Below are 20,590 nucleotides of genomic sequence, written 5' to 3'. Positions count from 1 at the left end.
TTCAGTTTCCCTATAGGAGAATCTGTGACAGCTGCTGAAAGTTGGGGTACCATTAACAACCTATATGTATGCAGAATTGACTAAATATGCGTCATCACAAATGTGATGAGGCCATCACATTTGGAAAAGTGGCTATGGCCGTTTTTAGCCAAAGGATTGTTTTTCTTGCAAAACAAAATTTGTTGCAAGGCTTGCATTGGATTCAGAATCATGACAACCCCCTATAACCCCCTTACTAGACACCTTTACAAACACATTGGTGATTTTATTAATATCCCCTGACTATTGGGAAATGTCATAGCAATAATCTTGGGACAGTTAAAATGAAAAGTATAAATTAAATGGGCTTTAGATTTTCATCTGCTGTATATTCAACCTCTCAGTCCTTTCATCGTCCTCTTGCCCAGGGCAAATAAAAGTGAAGTATTATGGTAGTAAGAATATTATATAAGATATAATATATACAATACACTGCGGATCAGGCTGTTGGTAACTGTAGATAACCTAAAACAACAATGAATGCCGGGCTATCATTTTGTTACTTTGGCAATGAGAAAATAGCATTTGATCAACTTTTTTAAGAATACATCGATTTTAATACGGGTATTACTGTGAAGGAGGAACTGCTCAATAAATTACATGATAATAGTGATAATAACATGATAATATACTAAACCAGTGTAGTGGTTCTCAAGTGGGGTTCTCAAAGTGGGGTCCTTGAGGGAGTTCCAGGGGGTCCCCAGCTAAATGATAGTTTGGAACCAAACCTTATGGGTCTGTAACTCAGAGAATGTACAAATGGAATCAAATGGACCCTACCGAGTCCATTTGGTTCCATTTGTACACTCTCAGAGTTATATTACAATATAAATTGGGGTCCCAGAGGTAGAAATGCAATTATATAGTCCGTAGACTAATGCATGTCAAACTGGGGTTTTGATGAAAATGCTTTAGAATCACTGCTAGAGCCGTAACATTCTTCTCTTATGAGGGTCCCTGCATGTCATATCTTTTCAAATGGGGGTATATAATAAGTGTCAATGTAGGGGTCCTTGACATGAAAAGGTTTAAGAACCACTGTGCTAAACCATACATGTGTGTCTTGCAGCCCTTTCGGAAGGTTTAAAGTGAACAGCGAAGAAGAGGAGGAGGATGCTCTGACTCTCTCTTCAGCCATGTGGTTCTCTTGGGGAGTACTGTTGAATTCTGGTATAGGAGAAGGTTGGTAACCCAAGCACTGGGTCATTCTGGGATATGTAGTCTAAGAAGGCAGGCAGTGTTCCTCAAAGTGGATAGGCCTGTCGCAATTATTTGAGGTAATTGCAATTATTTGAGATAATTGCAATTATTTGAGATAATTGCAATTATTTTTTTGTGCAATCGTCAGAATCCTTTCCATGTTGAAAAATGCTCATACATTTTCAGAGAAAGAAAGAATTCAACAAGCTTACAATTTCTTCTAGTTTAAATTTTTTAATACCAGTCATTTGTATATTTCAGTCATGTCATATCTGGCCTGTGCAACTTTTGAAAAGGCCAAATAGAAAGTTTTTATATTCATAATGTTCAATGTCGAAATCTCAATGAAGTTGTCAACCGCAATTATTTTTGCGACAATTAGTCGGCAACTTAAAATTTGTAATCGTGACAGCCCTAAAAGTGGGTAGCTGTGGCACCCTATAGGTGCCGTGATGCAAGTCCAGAGGTGCCGCAGAATACTTTTGATCATGTTTGTAATTCAGTTTAACCACCAGTTGAATGTACCTGACTTGCACTGTACTCTGCGTGTACAGTGCCTTCTACCAAATCTCTTCGCCATAAATAGCAGATCTACAAGCTCACGATGCATTGTGACGTGTTGTGAGCTTGTAAATCTGCTATTTTATGGTGAATGCCCACTCCAGAATAGGGATGTTGGGGTTCAAGTGGTTAACCGCCACTGCCAATGTTTTTGCTAATCTTCCGAGACCAACATTTATTTTTCTTTGGGGAAGATGTAAACAACAGATGTCTGGGGGGGAGGACTTGTGTCTCATCTATCGTACGGTGATGAAGAATAATTGTGGCTTCGATCTTCTGTTCTTTAGTTATCGGCTTGTTTTCACCAAAAACACATTTTTGGAAAATAAATCGGAGATAGATGCATTTTCATAAATCCTTTAGCGTTGGATCGGATGGTCTGTCATAGCATCATTCATATACAGTAGGTTGGCGAAGAGCGCAATCTAGTGTAATCACTGAAACCACTAAGGCCTCATTCACACATACCAAACACCGATCAAGCAATGTTTGGTAGTTTTTTTGTTTTTTTGGGCCACCACAATGCTTTTCCAATGGGAGTCACATGGTTTGATCAAACATTTGTGTTTGATTGCTGATTGCTCCCCCCTCATCAAACACAGATGTTTGGTCAAACCATATGACTCCCATTGAAAATGAATTGGAGCAGCAATGAAACAGCAATCAGACATCACACACGGACCGAACATTTGTTGTGTAGGTGTGTACGAAGCCTGAATGACGTAATGGCGGTCAAGCGTTGGATTTGAGTTTACGTAAATCTACGTCAATGGTAGTCAATGAAAACATCATGTATAAAGTTAATTTCAATCTGTCCTAATTGTACCGGTGTGTGTTAATAGGAGCCCCTAGGAGTTTCTCAGCGAGGATTCTGGGTATGGTGTGGGCGGGGTTTGCTATGATTATCGTAGCGTCCTACACTGCTAACCTCGCAGCCTTCCTAGTGCTGGACCGGCCTGAGGAGCGCATTACCGGCATCAATGACCCCAGGGTAACGCACGGCACACACGCACGCACACACACATGCACATGCACACACATTACCGGCATCAATGACCCCAGGGTAACGCACGGCACACACGCACGCACACACACATGCACATGCACACACATTACCGGCATCAATGACCCCAGGGTAACACACGGCACACACGCACGCACATGCACATGCACACACATTACCGGCATCAATGACCCCAGGGTAACGCACGGCACGCACGCACACACACATTACCGTCATCAATGACCCCAGGGTAACGCACGGCACGCACACACACATGCACATGCACACACATTACCGGCATCAATGACCCCAGGGTAACGCACGGCACGCACGCACGCACACACACATTACCAGCATCAATGACCCTAGGGTAACGCACGGCAGGCATTCCAGTGATTTTTACATCAATTTTTGATTTAGTTTTCTTTTTTTTTTTAAATAAAATTCCACTTAGTTTTAGTCATATTTTAGTAATCTGAAATGTTTTAGTTTTAGTTGACTAAATACTATAATATTTTAGTCGACTATTTTGTCGGGCCTTGGTGGCGCCGTGATGGTTGATTTTACACTTGGTTGCATACTGAAAATAACAGATCTTCTCTTCTCTTCTCTTCTCTTCTCTTCTCTTCTCTTCTCTTCTCTTCTCTTCTCTCAGCTGCGTAACCCATCGGATAAGTTTATCTATGCCACAGTGAAGCAGAGTTCGGTGGACATTTACTTCAGAAGACAGGTTGAACTCAGCACCATGTACAGACACATGGAGAAGCACAACTATGAGAGTGCAGCGGAAGCCATCCAGGCAGTTCGAGACAAGTAAGCACTGGCAGCTGATCAATGTTACAGTTGGGTGCCACCGATATTGTCCCTTATCATTTGACCCATTTAGGCCTGACCTCAAAATTAAAAATAAATCCTTCTAAATCCTCCAGTTTTCTGAAATAAATATTTTCACGATTTTTCAAAAATAGCAGACCTACAAGCTCGTAGCGCGCCACTCGGTGGCGCGCTATGAGCTTGTAGATCTGCTATTTTTCAATAGCTAAATTATAACATAATGTTTAAAACACCAAAAGGGGTTCCCGCCCAAAATGGGTTAACCTCAGCAAAAAGAAAAGGACAATATCGATGGCCTCCAACTGTACACCTGATTGACCATATGGATATGGAAAGAACATTAAAAGACAGAAACCAAGTGTGGAGATATTTGTACTATATACAGCATAAGGCATATAATTTAACGTAAATACTGTATGTCATATCATCATAATCATATCATATAATATAGTAGTTTGTTTACTAGATATAATTTAAACATAACGCTGCGAACGTAAATCTGCTAGATAAAATGTAAAGAAAATATCCCTATACTATATAATTTACAGTAAATATTTCTTTGCTGACATAGATGCATGTCTAAACGATATCACTTGCTGTAAATATACTGTATCTTGGCTAATGCACATTCATACATACTGTATGTCAGATATCCACCCTAACACAGGGTAATCAGGGTATACTGTCTTGGTTATGAGAAATCTACGTGGATAATGTAACAAATGAATGAAATGTGATTAAATTACCTCTGATATCCTGAAATCTGGAACGCTGTACGCTCCTCTGCTCTCCTCTCTGCAGTAAGCTTCACGCGTTCATCTGGGACAGTGCTGTGTTGGAGTTTGAGGCGTCTCAGAAGTGCGACTTGGTGACAACCGGAGAGTTGTTCTTCAGATCAGGGTTTGGGATAGGAATGCGGAAGGACAGTCCCTGGAAACAGAATGTATCACTGGCCATTCTCAGGTACGAAGAAATACTGTCTTATGTCTTGAAGTCTGTCAAGAAGGAGAACAAGGCTGGTATGTAACTGCAGACACAAAGGCCTGCGTATATTCTACTGTATCTCCCCTGGTTCTCCAAACTTTTGAAAAATCACAGATTCTGAACAATTCCCTCAGAGCTCTATACTAGTGTTAGCCGACCGACAAGATGTGAAAGTTTTCTAGAATTCTCCTATGGATATGAAGCATCGACTGAAGGTGGAAATGTACAAATATACCCAAAGAGTAACACAATAAACACTAGAAACGAGTCAAACAACCCAAAGACCTTCCTTCCGGGCTGCTGCCCGGAAGTTTTAAGACTTTTACGGCAGAATTAATACAACTTTATCCAGAAACGGGCTGTATCAAATTTGAACATAATAAATGATCATCATAAACGGTGCCCTCTAGCAACAGTGACGTCAGACTTCAGTGGTCTATGATTCAGAGTTGGTGACATATCGTGCGTTTCTGCCCATGCAGTTCTCATGAGAATGGCTTCATGGAGGACCTGGACAAAACCTGGGTTCGATACCAGGAGTGTGACTCCAGGAGCAACGCCCCGGCAACGCTCACCTTCGAGAACATGGCTGGTAGGAATCACTATGGAGACTCTCTGTCATGTGCATTACAATATAGACAGAATAAAATGCCTATTTTCGCAATCTTTGCCAACCTTACTTTCTTTCAAACGTTTTAAAGGTTTTGCCTACTTTAACTCATTCCAAGTTCCAACCATGAATTGTAATTGGCCAAAAGTCATTCAGACTTCAAACAATGAAATTGTGAAGAGGTGCTATTAGGACGACAGTGGCTCGGGAGGTGGAGCGGCTGTCTTGGAATCCAAAGGTTCCAGGTTCGATCCCCAGCTTCTCCTGGTTGAAGTGTCCTTGAGCAAGACACTGAACCCTTGGAACCTTGTATGGTTTCCTCTGCCATCGGTGTGTGAAGGGTCGGAAAGACTAGAAAGGCGCTATATAAATGCAGTCCATTTACCATTACAATGTAGGGCTGCTAATACTACTACTAATTTTAATAATGTCGTCCCAGGTGTGTTCATGCTGGTTGCCGGGGGCATAGTGGCAGGAATCTTCCTCATCTTCATCGAGATCGCCTACAAACGACACAAAGATGCTCGCAGGAAACAGATGCAGCTGGCGTTCGCTGCGGTAAACGTCTGGAGAAAGAACCTACAGGTTTTGGATTCCACTCCATTCTACATTATTCTATTCTATTCCACAGGATTCTACTATATTGCACTTTATTCTAATTTACAGCACTCTATTGTGCTGTAATCTATTCTACTCTGCTCTGTTCTGTTTAACTCTTGAGTTAAACCCTCTGAATACACGGGGATTCAGAGTGTCTGTGACCCCTAAGGGGTTTCTTCAGAGTCACTGCAGGGGAATCACCAAATTATTCTTTGAGAGGCAAAGTTGTACTTGTTGTCGTTTTAGACATTTTTAAATAATTTATGAAAATACACATTACATCAACATAACATAGGCCTATTATAAGATAAATGACAACAATAAAATAATAATGATTTACACAACACTGATTATAGTGGTGACAAATGGATCTATGAACCCATCAAAGCTGCAGTGTCTCATGGAGACAATGAATACTGTATTAACACCTTGCAGAAAAAAGCACAGGAAAGTACAGTTCAGTACAAGGGCTGCTAAGAGGATTAAAAACCCAAGAAAGCCTATGGCTTGTTTCCATTGGGGTCCTTCATATTCAATTCATCAGAACATTTAATGACATACACAGTACTATGCAAAAACATCATATAAACAGTTAAAATATATTATATGTATGTCTTTGACATTTTACTAGGGCCAATTTAGAATGGCAACCACCCGCCGCAAGTGTTGGAGCTCCCTCTTATCTGGTTTCTATTCTGATTGCACAGAAGAAAAAGCCATTCACGATTTGATTGCAGAGCATTTGATATTGCCTGCAGCGAGTGATATAATAATGTTTGGGAATGATGAGTGTGTTAATAAACTGAAAACTATTCTGTTGTTGGACCATAACCGTAACTCGCTGTATACTGTAGATGACATGGCATCCAGGGCTGGACGAAGATGTGTTGCGTTGCTGTGGGGCTTATGGTGCAAGAGCCATGGTAGTTTTAAAACATGGACTGACATCGCTTGTCAAGGATGTGTCTCCACATAGGGTTGTGCACAGACGTTTGAAAGGTCTGGCTTCCAGAAAGGAATTTGTTTCTGAACTGAACAGACTTAAAGGGATACTTCACTTTCAAACTAGTTTGGGGTCATCGGACAGTTTTTATGTTGCTTGGTTCAATATTTAGATGATTGATATTAATTTTAACAGACCATGTTAGACTTATTGAAAACACTCATCCTTGGTTCTGGTGACTGATATTGTCCTTCTAATATGTGAGGAGACGCATGTTTTTTCAATTCGTTTTTTCATTTTCCTAAAAAATATTACAAAACTATATAAAAGAAATATGAAAACAGTCATTGTAAAACATCAGCCCCCCCTCACGCATTAAAAGGACAATATCTGTCCCCACATCTAACATGGTTAAAATGGAGTGTGTGTGTGTGTGTGTGTGTGTGTGTGTGTGTGTGTGTGTGTGTGTGTGTGTGTGTGTGTGTGTGCGTGTGCGTGTGCGTGTGCGTGTGCGTGCGCGCGTGCGTGCGTGCGTGCTGCAAACATTATGGTGTTTTAGTTAACCACTTGAGCTCTATTTCCAAAATGTGATAACATAGCTACAAGGACAGGAGATGGCATACTGTAGGTCACAGTGTCAGTACTCTCCCTCGCTCTCTCTCTCCTTCTCTCTCTCTCTCTCTCTCTCTCTCTCTCTCTCTCTCTGGGACAAGGCAGGAACAATATGTGACCTTTTTTTACCTGTGATAGAACTCCAACCTGCAGGGAGGTCTGTCAGCGGGACCACGCGTAGAATGACAGAGTGCCTATAAAGAGGACACGTTATAATAAGGCTTTATAGTTGTCTGGTTGGTATAGTCTACAGTATATATATCCATATATGTGGTCATATACAGTAGTACTGTATGAGACATATATTTCCTATATATCCACATATATGCACATATATGAAACTGAATATGGCATGTATGCAGCATATATTCTGCATATACTTGCCATATATTGGCATAATATGGCACCACAGGCCGCCACTGCTATGCCCGGCCTAAATTACTGATATAGCTACTGTAATGATATAGTAAATTAGAAAACAAGTCATATTGTATACGTTTTTTTATTGTTGTATAATGGTTGTCACAAAACCTCACAGCACAACAGTGTGCCTCAGCAGCACACCATTTGAGAACCATTGATGTCGAGGATGAGTTCTCCTTCAGACACGTTTCTCATGTAAAATGGGCCTGGCAAACTGGACGACGGGTGCAATAATGATGCAACCTTTTTTTGGGACCGCATTCGACTTTGCACTTCAGAGTGGCTCTGTTTGCTCATTTCTGTAGCTGTGATGTGACATCTACATGTCTACATGCAGGAGTCACAGGACTTTCTATAGGCATCCAATCGTGGGAGCAGAAATTTGGTGTGTGCCCGTGGCCGTGACCCAAACTAACAAAATAAATAATACATTGTGCATTAACCATTCACGGCTTATTCTTTAACAGTGAAAATAGCCTATCTGCAAGGTATCGGGTATCTTGAGACACCTGATGAAGGTCGTAGTGGACCGAAACATTGTAACCGAGTAGCCTAATAATGATAAACTACTGCTATAAGTGAAGACAGTGTGCAATTTTTCTCATTGTTGCACTCGTTGCCTGCTCCGACTCCTAGTACGCACCTGTCCCAGTAGACATTTCTATACGAAATAATAATTGAAAAAAGATTGTAGGAAACAGGGGTAACGTAATAATATTTACTCCCTCCCGACCCACAGTGATCTCTAGACTTCTAGACTCCTTGATCAGGTCACTGAGTGTATGAGGTCTATGGAGGGTGAAGGCTGTGTGTGTGTGACCTTGTTCTATCCTGTGGCTGACGAGCTGTAAACGTGATGCTAGTTACTTGTTCATTATTGCTGACAGCTAGGGCTTGTTGTTTGGCCAGTAATTCAGGTCATTACTTGGACTGTTGTAGGGAGGAGCAGGGTTCTATTAAACTACTTAAACTATTAGGCCCAATATGCACTTAAAAGCCAATTCACAAAGCGTCCCATTGCAATGTGTTGTGGGCTTGTAGATCTGCTATTTTTTGCTAGTTTAGTGTTTTTTATTTTTTATTTTTTACCCAAAATAGGAACACCAGTGTTATGGTCCTTGCACACTGGGCGTGTTTTTTTGCAGGGATCTTTAATGTGATTAACACACACATAAATGTATCACAGTCTACTGTATATTTCCCAAAAGGAAATGCATGTTTTAAATTCAATCTGACCAGAAGTAGGGATACAACATACCACCACTGGCCATTTCAGAAATATGTACTGTATGTGTGTTACATTATGTCACAGGTCACATGGGCAGGTGTGGATTGAGACGCACTCGGCGTCAATCTGTAAATAAGTGGAGAAAACATGCATAAAACAATTTAACACTCAGTTTAAATGCAAATGCTACCGGTCGGGTAGCAAATGCTACCCTGGGACTCTAAATCAGGGGTTCTCAACGTTTTTGGCCGGGGACCCCCGGAAATGCTTTGGCAATATCTCGGGACCCCCGCCCCGCCCCCTCCCGACCCCCAATATAAATTGACTGCTACAATAACCTTAACGCATTTTGGGCGGGAACCCCTTTTGGTGTTTTAAGCATTATGTTATAATTTAGCTATTGAAAAATAGCAGATCTACAAGCTCATAGCGCGCCACCGAGTGGCGCGCTACGAGCTTGTAGGTCTGCTATTTAAAAAAAATAAAAAAAATAAACCCTGCTCTAAATGACGCCCCTGCTCTTCACTGCATGCCCTCCTTCTCGTGTCTCCACGAGGCTTCATCCCTCCCAGTCGGTGCTTTTGTCCTTCAGGGCTGTGTATGTGTGGGGGGAGACACACAGTCTGCATGCATATTTAACTGTTCAAAAGAAAGATTAGGTTCACATTCGAAGGCAAAGACATTGTGGGAGATAGCGAGCATTGTGCGTATTGTGGGCAGCATGGGGCCTGTGGTTTGTTCAGAGGGACCTGACACGCAGTTCATCATGTATTATGGAGCATGCATATAGACATACATATAGATGAAACATGTATATTTATAAAACCCTATTCTACTTAGTCTCTTATGTCTTTATGGACCGTAGCAGACAATCCATTTACAATGTGCCACATTGAACCGCAGAAAGCCTCCATACTTTCTTGCATCATACACTTTTGTATACAAAATCTATCGCTGATCTGCAAGCTGATCTCCAAGTTCTGCAAGATCTATAGAGCATGCTATTTTCCCTCAATGTTTGCCTATTTTTGCCAAATGTATTCCTATTATGACACGCCCTAATAGGGACGCTAGGCTTTAAGTGGTTAAAAAGCACGCGATTGACACTGGTACGGCGGCTTGAGCTAAACTCACTACACTTCATCGGTTGAATTGTCTGTTTGCAGGTGTGAAAAGTGTGTAGCTCTGAGTGATGCATTGATAGTTTAAATCTGGGCTGGAGTATATGGTAGAATGTGACTTATCGGGCGTACTCCTTTTTTGGAGGAACCCTGGTTTCATACAAACCTAGAACCTCTATTAAGAATGTTTTCAGACTGCACGGCAGCTATCGGAGAGATAGGAGAGACAGGCAGTGGGACAGCAGAGATTGAGATGGTGTAGGAGAGAGCTATAGCAGGACAGCTGACAGGCAGACAGTGGAGGAGGAGAGCGACAGTAGGACAGCTGAGATTGAGAGTGTAGGAGAGAAAGAGCTAAGCGAGAGACAGTGTATAGAAGAGACAGACATTAGGAGAGCTGAGGTTGAGACAGTGTAGAAGAGACAGGACAGCTGAGAGAAACACTGTAGGAGATGCAGGCAGAAAGCTGAGAGATATACTGATAGCTTAATTTTCTCTAAATACCAGAGACCATACAGATATTATTTAATTACCTCAATAAACAGAAGAAACTTCTTATAAAAATATATATTTGGGTTTATTCCAGAGAGGTGATCTTAGAAGCGTTGGAAATGCTTAGAGTGAGGTTCCAGATATATTATTCTGAAGTTTAAACAGAGATATAGGGCTATGTCTTGCTAGCCTGGCTAATAAGCCAGACCGAATCAGCCGTTGGCAAAAAAAAAATTGCCTGCCGACAGTGTGATTTGAGTCTGGCTTATTAGCCAGGCTAATGTCTTGCGCCACCCCTTATCCCTTATCCCTAAACTAATTTGCTATTTCTTACTATTTTAAAAAACCTTTTAAAATAGTTCAAATAGCCGATCTACAAGCTCACAATGTCTCGATGTAGATCGGCTAGTTGAACTATTTTAAAAGGTTTTTTAAAATGGTAAAAAATGGCAAAATTAGTTTAGGGATAAGGGATAAGGGTGGCGCAAGATGGACCCCACAGAGTTTTATACACATATAGCATGGGTTCACGCCTTGCCTCATCATGTCAGCCTCGGCTGTGGCTCTATCTTGCTTCGAGTTACGTGGATTGCAGATGTGCACACATACGTACACACAGAAACTTGGTGCATTTATAGATAGACTAGAGCGGTGCCCATTGGGCACTGGCCTACTTGGAACGATGCAAGTTGGAAATGCATTTCCCACCCAGTTATTACAGTATGTCCCTTTTATGCCCATATATGAAGTTCTTTGTCAGGCATGCCCAAATATGGAGTCTATGCAGATGTCAGAACATATTTGTGATGTCAGAACAGGCCAGCTCCATACAGTTGGAGGCCATCGATATTGTCCTTTTCTTTTTGATGAGGTTTGCGTGATCTGCGCAAAAGGACAGTTAACCCATTTTGGGCGGGAACCCCTTTTGGTGTTTTAAACATTATGTTATAATTTAGCTATTGAAAAATAGCAGATCTACAAGCTCATAGCGCGCCACCGAGTGGCGCGCTACGAGCTTGTAGGTCTGCTATTTTTGAAAAATCGTGAAAATATTTATTTCAGAAAACTGGAGGATTTAGAAGGATTTTTTAAAATTTTGAGGTCAGGCCCTAAATGGGTCAAATGATAAGGGACAATATCGGTGGCACCCAACTGTATATGGAGCCTGGGCAGGGCCTTGGCTTTGTCCATCAGTTCCTTGTTAAAACAAGCACTTGGCATGGACTAATTGCGTGCAGCTTGCAGTAGCGCGCTGGTTGGATTAAACCCAGGACAATTGTGATGGAGCTTTCATCCTTTAGCATTTCAAAGCTAGCAAAACAATGCAAACAGAAGCTCCATCGTATCCAGAATCTGCGGAATGTACAGTATTATGTTTATTTCATGGTGTTGAGACCTCATTAAGACACTGTTCAGTTCAAAGAGGGGGACTCTATAGAACAGAGGTTCTCAAAGTGAGGTCAGGGGACCCCCAGGGATCCCTGAGGGGGTTCCGGGGGCTCTCAGAGTCAGCACAATGAGGAACAGTTTATAGTTTCACTTTTAATATATTTCACTAGGCCAATGAGAGAATGCATAAGAATGTCTATTCAGCGCATAGATTCAGATCACTGCATGTGATCTCCACACCAGGACTCTTTGCAGTCTCATCTAACAAAGATCTTCTCTTATGGTTGCGAGGCCTCCTGGCACAAAGGTTCTGTGGTGGCTTAATATGTTTGAATCTGTCATGACATAACGATGTTTGAACTGCTTTAGAACAGCTGCTTTCTGCAGTGTTTCTGATGATTATGATGATGATGATGATGATGATGTTGATGTGTGTACTGTGTAGGGTGGCAGATGGCTGATTTCAGCAGTCACACCTGGTCTGAGTCAAACCAATTGGACCCTAGAGCTAAGTGTAACTGCACACCTGTTGTGCATCCAAACAGGACGCATGGAGCTTGTCGATGCACTGCAGGATATATCTGGCATCAGCCACCTTAGACGTATTATACTAAATCCTATACAGCTTGTGCTTACAACCATGCCCCGCTTCTGTGGCCAACGCGGAATAAAGTATAGCTTTTGACCGCAACGGGGGCGCACAGTCTCAAACGAACGAACGCACCACCGAGCGAGTTACCATGCCGAACGTTGCAAAGTTCGATTGCGACCCGATAGGCACAGAGTAGTAAATCGTCTTTTGGCGAGAGCGTTTTCCCCGACTGCCACTCAAAGTGGCTACTGGCCGATCACAACACGTCCTTGCACAAGTGCACTGGCCAATCACAGGGCATCCCTGCACAAGTTGTATAGGTTTTGGAATGACGCACCTTAGACTGATGTTCTTTTAATCCAAGTCTTCCACTGTGTCTACATTGTCACAGCCTCGTTTCTCCAACTATGGGTTGGGGCCAAAACGCGGGTCATAATCCTGTTTGTTTGGTCCAAGGAGATTTAGCATTGTTTTGCAATCAACCACGTTATTGGTTTTCATCACAATTGTACCGTATTCATATGTTACGTCATATCGTTATTATCATGTTCATTTAATTGTGGAATCAGTCGCTGTTTATTCCGATGGGTCAAAGGTCAAGTCAGCATTGGCATTACAGGGGGCCGATGAATATGATTGGCCACATGTTTGAGGTGAAACATCCATCCCACTCATATTATTATTTACATACCCTCCCTCATTCCCTGTTTGGTTGCATTCGCTGCATGCATTGGGGAGTGACACACTCACGCACGCACGCACGCACGCACGCGCGCACACACACACACACACACACACACACACACACACACACACACACACACACACACACACACACACACACACACACACACTCATATTGCCGCACACAAATAGACACATGCACATACTAACACACAGACACACACACACACACGCACACACCCATGATCCTGCCCGCTCCTCATCCAGAGTATTTCCTTTTAGATTGTTGTCCTTTTACTTTACTCCTCGTTTCCGCCGTTGTACTGAGCCTCATGTTGCGGTGTCGATCGATGCAGTAAAATGGAGGTCAATCCTTCTGTTTTACTGAGCATTCCACCTGGGACTGCAGACACTTTGACTGACACACATACCGTATCGTACGCATACATAGATACGCATATCGTTGGCGTTGGGCAGAAACCTCTCATCTCCAAATGAACGCTCTTACTCGACCATACTGCAGCGTCACACAAAAGCATTGAAAGTAGCAATTTACAATTACAATTTACAATTACAATTTACAATTTACAATTTAGGCATTTAGCAGACGCTCTTAATCCAGAGCGACTTACATTAAGCAAGAACAAAAAAGCATGGGAATACATCACATATGTAAAATGCATTTATCAAGAAACATGCGTAAGCTAAGAACGCAACTAGAACATATCTATATAATGAAACTATACATATATGCTATACTATGCTGTACATATATACTATGAAGTGCTATGACTACATACAATGCAATTATTGTGCTGTCTACATGACATGCTATAAGTCTGTTTCAAATGCTATCCAAGTCTAAAAAGTGCTGTCTAAGGGGGTAGGGTAAGTGCTATGGGCCATGATGGAGACTACGGCGGAAGATCTGGATTGATGCTGCAGTTCTGATTGCAACGGGAAGTGCAGGAATAGCAGACACACAAGCTCAAAACGTGGCGCGAAGCTACAGTTGGAGGCCATCAATATCGATGTCCTCCAACTGTAGCTTTGCGCCACGTTTTCTTTTTGCTGAGGTTTGCGTGATCTGCGCAAAAGGACAGTTAACCCATTTTGGGCGGGAACCCCTTTTGGTGTTTTAAACATTATGTTATAATTTAGCTATTGAAAAATAGCAGATCTACAAGCTCATAGCGCGCCACCGAGTGGCGCGCTACGAGCTTGTAGGTCTGCTATTTTTGAAAAATCGTGAAAATATTTATTTCAGAAAACTGGAGGATTTAGAAGGATTTTTTAAAATTTTGAGGTCAGGCCTAAATGGGTCAAATGATAAGGGACAATATCGGTGGCACCCAACTGTACGTGTTTTGAGCTTGTGGATCTGCTACTTTTGATGCTTTTCAATTTGAATCCTAAACCGCTTTGGACACAAGAGGTTTCCACCCCACAGAGATGATATACAGTGTATATACCTGTATATAATTAATTCATATATACACATGTATACATATGTATGTATTCGTATACAGAAACACCCCCTGTGAGTCCCGCCATCGTATATAATATAGCATGGTATACTATTTTATAGCTCAGTCTATGCTATACTATATTCTACCACACTGCGATACCACACTATAGTACTACATGGCGATACAGTATACCACCATATTTTACTGTGAGACACAAGACATGCTAGACGTTAGACTTAAAGTCGTGGTGAAATGGCTTAGCTGCAGTAGTTGTTACTATGTTGTTGCTTGTTTAAAATAAGTAATACACTGGACGTCATCTTGAAAGAGATGCAAAACTGAGTGGCAATGTAATTAAAATTAGGTACGTTTCTAGGAATGTGAGCTATGGGAGAACGGGTGAATTAAAGAAGAATCTATCTTTATTTTCTTTTACATCAGGTTAGGTATGTCCATATTAGAACCAACCGATATGCTCTAAAGGTGTGAAATCATTTCACCACGTCTTTAAGACATGTTAGACATTATACATAAAAGACATGATATACAACCTAGATATTAGAAATGAGACATCCTTGATATTAGACATGGGACCTTTCCAGCCGTTATTATACCTGAGGCATTAGACATGAAACGTGCTATAGACATTAGAGATAAGACGTTAGACACAAACAATACTCAACATTATACTGTACATTTAGACATTATGAGACATGCTAAAAAGCTTTACGTGAATGCTTGTTAATGTGTGTACGCTATCATTATGGTCTATTTTAGGATAGGAAAAGTGGTAGAGAACAGCCCGAACTGAAACCCCCTTTTAGGTCCATCCCCACGACCTCCGACCTCAAACGACGTAGGGCCTCTGGAGACACAACGGTAAGGAGATGAAGAAGATACACTCCTCACCTCTCCTCCTGTTCCTCCTATTCCTCTATACCATATGATTCTATCTATCTATCTATCTATCTATCTATCTATCTATCTATCTATCTATCTATCTATCTATCTATCTATCTATCTATCTATCTATCTATCTATCTATCTATCTATCTATCTATCTATCTATCTATCTATCTATCTATCTATCTATCTATCTATCGCTCCTGAGTCCTCTGTCTGTCCCATCCCTTTTCCATCCCTCTCTTTGCTCTTCTCACCTGTCTCTTCATTTTCTTACTCCGTTTCCTGTCTCTCCTCCCCTCTTCCTCACCTCTGACCTCTCTCTCTCCTTCCTCCCCTTTCCCATCCTCTCTCCTCTCCGCTGTCTCCTCGCTGAGTCATCTCTCAGGTGGACCGAGAAAAATACAATCAAAAAAAGATAAGAGATGATAAATTGCACATGGAGGTTTTAGGGTCAAACTATGCGGTTGTTTATCTCCTGTGGACAAGCTGCTATACCTCAAATCTGTCCTTTCTGCTCCTGTTTTTGTCTTTTGTTTTTAGTTGTGTTTTTTGTCTGTCTCCTGTCCACGTTCAGGGTGTCTTGTCACTCCCTCTCCCTCTTCTGTCCTCGTCACCCCATCCTCGCTGTCACTTCCTGTCACTTCCTGTCACTCCCTGTCACTTCCCGCCGCTGGCAACGCAGCAAACCTTCAGCTGGCGAGGCTAGGTGTGGTGTGTGTGGAATACAAAGATAACAAACATTTATTAAAATAAGTTTAATGCTTCTGATTACCTCACTAGCTGTCTAACTAGAACAACCTTCTCTTCTCCATCTAACTAATTAGGAACACTTTCTCTTCTTTACCCGCAGGTCGTGCTCTGTGTTTTCTTCTCTAACTAATGTGTCGTCTGCAGGTTGTCTCAGGGGGAAAGGAGATGATGATGATGATGATATTAGCTGACCTTTGAAGGTCTTCTAATAGTGGTGCTTCTCAAAGCGGGGCCCTTGCAGGGACCCTCAGGGCTCCTTCAAGGGGTTCTAAATGGACCCTTACAGGTCTGTAACTCTTGAGAGCGTGTCCTTTCGGTTGTACGCTCTCAGGGTTTTGGGGGTCCTTTATTTTAATTACAGAAGACTGAGACCCGCTGTTCTAAAACGCTAATACAGTAGCAACTTGAACACATTCACTTCTCTCTCTCCGGGAGGGGTTTGAGTCCCTCTGCTGTGTGTCAGACTCTTGGAGGATACAGATCCCTCTGCACTGCAGCAGTCTGACTCTGTCTGGAATCTGGCTGTTTGTGTGTGTTGGAGTTGCACAGCAAAACATCATTGCATTTCATGTTTACAATTAAACGTTTAGCCTACTTGCATGGAGGACAGTTTGGCTCAATGGACGAGAACACTTTTAAAACTGGTCTACTGGCGAAGGTTTATGTTTGTCCTATTGACCCTGAACACACCCTGATACAGTAGGCCTACTTTATCATTTAATGTTTGTCTCTGCAGGACAGACAGAGTTTTTTGAGTGTTGACAGCACAACTCGTTAGCACATTGTATTACTAAACAGTCTGGGGCTATTCGGCCAGTGTTCTTTTTTTGACACAAGGTTTCATTCCAACCAAACACCAAGCTGATTTCACTAATTAGTGAAATCTGCATGATACGAGGAACTCAGTGACATTTAGACATTTCCAGCCGTTATACCAGATACATTAGACATGATATTTTGCTAGACATCTCTTTATGAGGCTAATGTAAGTTACTATTTGCTTGTTTTGTTTTTTGTTTTTGGGGACTGCGAATGAGAATTAGCATTTTTGCTAAATCCGGTGTATTTACATTGCATTTATGTAATGTCCATGAATATGCATTGTCCCGTCAAAATAAACAAATAAAAGTAAAAAAATGTTTTAACAAAGTATTATTAATAATAATAATAATGATAACAAACAAAAGAAAAACATTTATTAGGAAAAAAAGAGAATAAGAGGCTAAGACTGAAGCTTTGATCGGTAAAATCAATAAAAACAGTGGAATGATGAGGAAAAAGGTGTGGGTTTTGAGAGTGATTTTGAGAGTTGTCTGAAATGATATTACTAGTAGATGTTTCTGTCGGACACCGAGCTGAGTCCGGTGTGTGTGTGCGTGTGTGTGTGCGTGCATGCGTGTGTGTGTGTGTGCCTGCGCGTGCGTGTTTTTAGGCCACGTTACTATACGGCTCAGTTCACGAGGGACTCCAAATGGTGATGGACTTGGTGGGGGTGGTTTATCAGGACTTGATGTGTCGGGTTGGGATGGAAAGGAGGTGATGGGGAGGGGGAACTCTGACCCATTTTTCTTTGTGACCATCTATCTTTTTTCTTTTTTATATGACTGTTTCACTTTGAATGGTGTCTAGCTTCACACACACACACACACACACACACACACACACACACATACATACACACGCGTGCACGCACATGCGCTCGCTCAGTGGCATAAAATTCATAAACTATACTAATTTTTTTTTCCCAGCTTGAGGGTTTGTATCAAAGCGAAACGAGAACGACATGGTGAGATTTACTAAATGTTCACTTGGGTGTCCGTGACAAATAGCAGATAGATAGATAGATAGATAGATATATACTTTTTTAATCCCGAATTAAATTTGTTGATCTAGGAATCCAAATATTGTACTTTTACTCCACTACCTTTATTTGACAGCTTTAGTTACTAGTTATTTATTAGATTTTGATTATTATTACAAAACATACTTTACCCACTTCAAACCTATATACATTTTGGCCAATTGAAAATAGTCAATCTGCTATTTTCAATAAATTTTTATACATGTGAAAACTTGAAATGAGACATTCTGCATAAACAGTACTTTATACTTTTGGTACTATTTTGATACCAATACTTTTGAAAAAGTAAATTTACTCGTAAAAGTATTTCTGTACCGCTGTATTGATACTTTTACTCAAGTACAAAATGTGAGTACTCTTTCCACCACTCATTCTAGTCACGTGCACCATGCAGACCCCGCCCCCCCCCCCCCCCCCCTTACAAACGGATGAGTTATGCTGTTAAAATGATTAGAAGGAACCACACAGACAGTCACAGCTCCCATCTGTAGCTTCTCTGTGGTGGACATTTTGCCTCTTCCTTAGTAAGCTAAGGGTCTTCGCAAAAACCCTTCATAAAATGGCCACCGTTTCCTACAGCAGCCATGATGAGCGAGGCCGGGCATGGCATCCATCGATCTGCAGGACATTTAAGATGCGGGCTTCAAGAACAGATTCAGAATGGCGGGGGAAAAATAAGTGGTGCAGTCATCACATGCACAGACTGTTAGGACTATTGTCTCTATCGTAATACTTTCTGAGGCAGGCAGATAGATAGATAGATAGATAGATAGATAGATAGATGCAGATGGATGGATGGATGATGTCCTCAGGTGTTGATCTCTTGGTGACATCACCAGGTTAAAACCTTTCCGGTGACATCATCAGCGAGGAGCTGTTGGTTAATCAGCCTGGCATCGCCACGGCGACACCAGCAGCTCACACGCCACACTGCTGGGTGAGCCGGTTGCTAGGCAACAGCAGCTCAGCGCTGAGAGGAGGTCATCTGTCTGTGAGGAGAACTTCAACACATACACATCGTCGCTATGGGGGCGGAAACCTCGTATCTCCAAAAACCCTTCCTTTTTTATCATTATATATAAAATACATTTAAAATGTGTAAAAATTTCGAGCTATTTGAATTTGTAAATCTGGTAATTTAACTACTTTAGTAGGATACTATTGTATGATGATGAAGTAGGGCATTCATTTACAAAAACAATGTAGAACGTTGAAATACAAGGTACAGATACAAGGTTTCTTCTGCCTGATATGAATAAAGATTCTATAGTGACATGGTTCAGTATTAGACCATTTTAATTCCACCAGTCAAAATTGCAAAATATTCAATTTGGCTCTACGGCCAAGTCTCACTGTTGAGCACACACACACACACACACACACACACACACAAACACTCCTTGACTTTGGCTATGGAATCTCTCTCTCTCTCTCCGGTTTTAGTTTTACTTCCACCACTCTGAATCTGAGCTTGGTATTTGGCCCTACTACGCGTTGGGGGGGAGGGGTATTAAGAGGATGATGATGATGAAGATTATGTCATTCTGTGTTGATGTGTGTGTGTATTTCTCTCTCCATCTCTCTTCCTGCAGCCCTACCCCACTGACATCACGGGCCAGCTCAACCTATCAGATCCGTCCGTCAGCACCGTGGTCTGAGTGGGAACGCACGGTGGACGGATAGAAGGACAGAAGAAGAAAGGAACGATGGTGGAGAGACTCTGGGGGGGGAGAGAGAGAGAGAGAGAGAGAGAGACAGATAGAGCATTCTGATAATGAGCCAGAGTTGCTGGTATACCATTGCTGCTAGATTTCCTGAGCCACACAAACAAACATACAGTACATGCACATGCATTATGGAAACATGCACACACACACACACACGCTGTATTCTGTCTCTCTGGCTGACAGTCAGACTGTCAGTTTTAATATATATTTTTTAAACTCTTGTTTTTTGTTTTAACAACTTTATTATTCTGAGTGGTTTCTCTCCATCGATCTACATCGCATTTACAGAGAAGCCATGAGCTCTGATGATAGTCAGTAGATCAGATGTTTGTGATGTCAGTCTTTTTACTACCTCTACACACCAGTGGTTCCCAAACTTTTCAGATCGAGAACCAAAAAGAGAGATTAGACGTTTGCCCCCGGGACCCAAGCTAGTAAAAAGAACAGATCTACAAGCGCACAACATGACGCTTCGCGCCACGTTGCAAGCTTGTAGATAGTCTATTTTCACTATTCTTCTTAATTATTATTCTTTTTTATTCATGGTATTTCTTAATTGTTT

At 41.7% G+C, this 20,590-nt stretch overlaps 1 protein-coding gene across 1 annotated transcript in view; it reads left to right on the top strand.

The window, feature by feature from the left end:
* The window catches only part of grin1b (glutamate receptor, ionotropic, N-methyl D-aspartate 1b), a gene marked incomplete at both ends in the record, with an annotated part of 57,197 nt that extends 37,238 nt beyond the window's left edge, over window positions 1–19,959 (top strand). Inside the window, 8 exons of the mRNA XM_079517011.1 lie at window positions 1,109–1,221; window positions 2,643–2,791; window positions 3,459–3,616; window positions 4,439–4,600; window positions 5,104–5,213; window positions 5,671–5,816; window positions 15,562–15,663; window positions 19,894–19,959. Of these exons, the coding sequence (XP_079373137.1) occupies window positions 1,109–1,221; window positions 2,643–2,791; window positions 3,459–3,616; window positions 4,439–4,600; window positions 5,104–5,213; window positions 5,671–5,816; window positions 15,562–15,663; window positions 19,894–19,959 (1,006 nt within the window). The remainder of the gene's footprint in view (window positions 1–1,108; window positions 1,222–2,642; window positions 2,792–3,458; window positions 3,617–4,438; window positions 4,601–5,103; window positions 5,214–5,670; window positions 5,817–15,561; window positions 15,664–19,893) is intronic.
* Window positions 19,960–20,590: the final 631 nt, after the last annotated feature.

The sequence above is a fragment of the Electrona antarctica genome (assembly GCF_951216825.1).
Source record: "Electrona antarctica genome assembly, chromosome: 12".
In the NCBI taxonomy this organism is placed as follows: domain Eukaryota; kingdom Metazoa; phylum Chordata; class Actinopteri; order Myctophiformes; family Myctophidae; genus Electrona; species Electrona antarctica.
The sequence above is the reverse complement of the archived record's forward strand: the minus strand, read 5'-3'. Positions and strand labels throughout refer to the sequence as shown.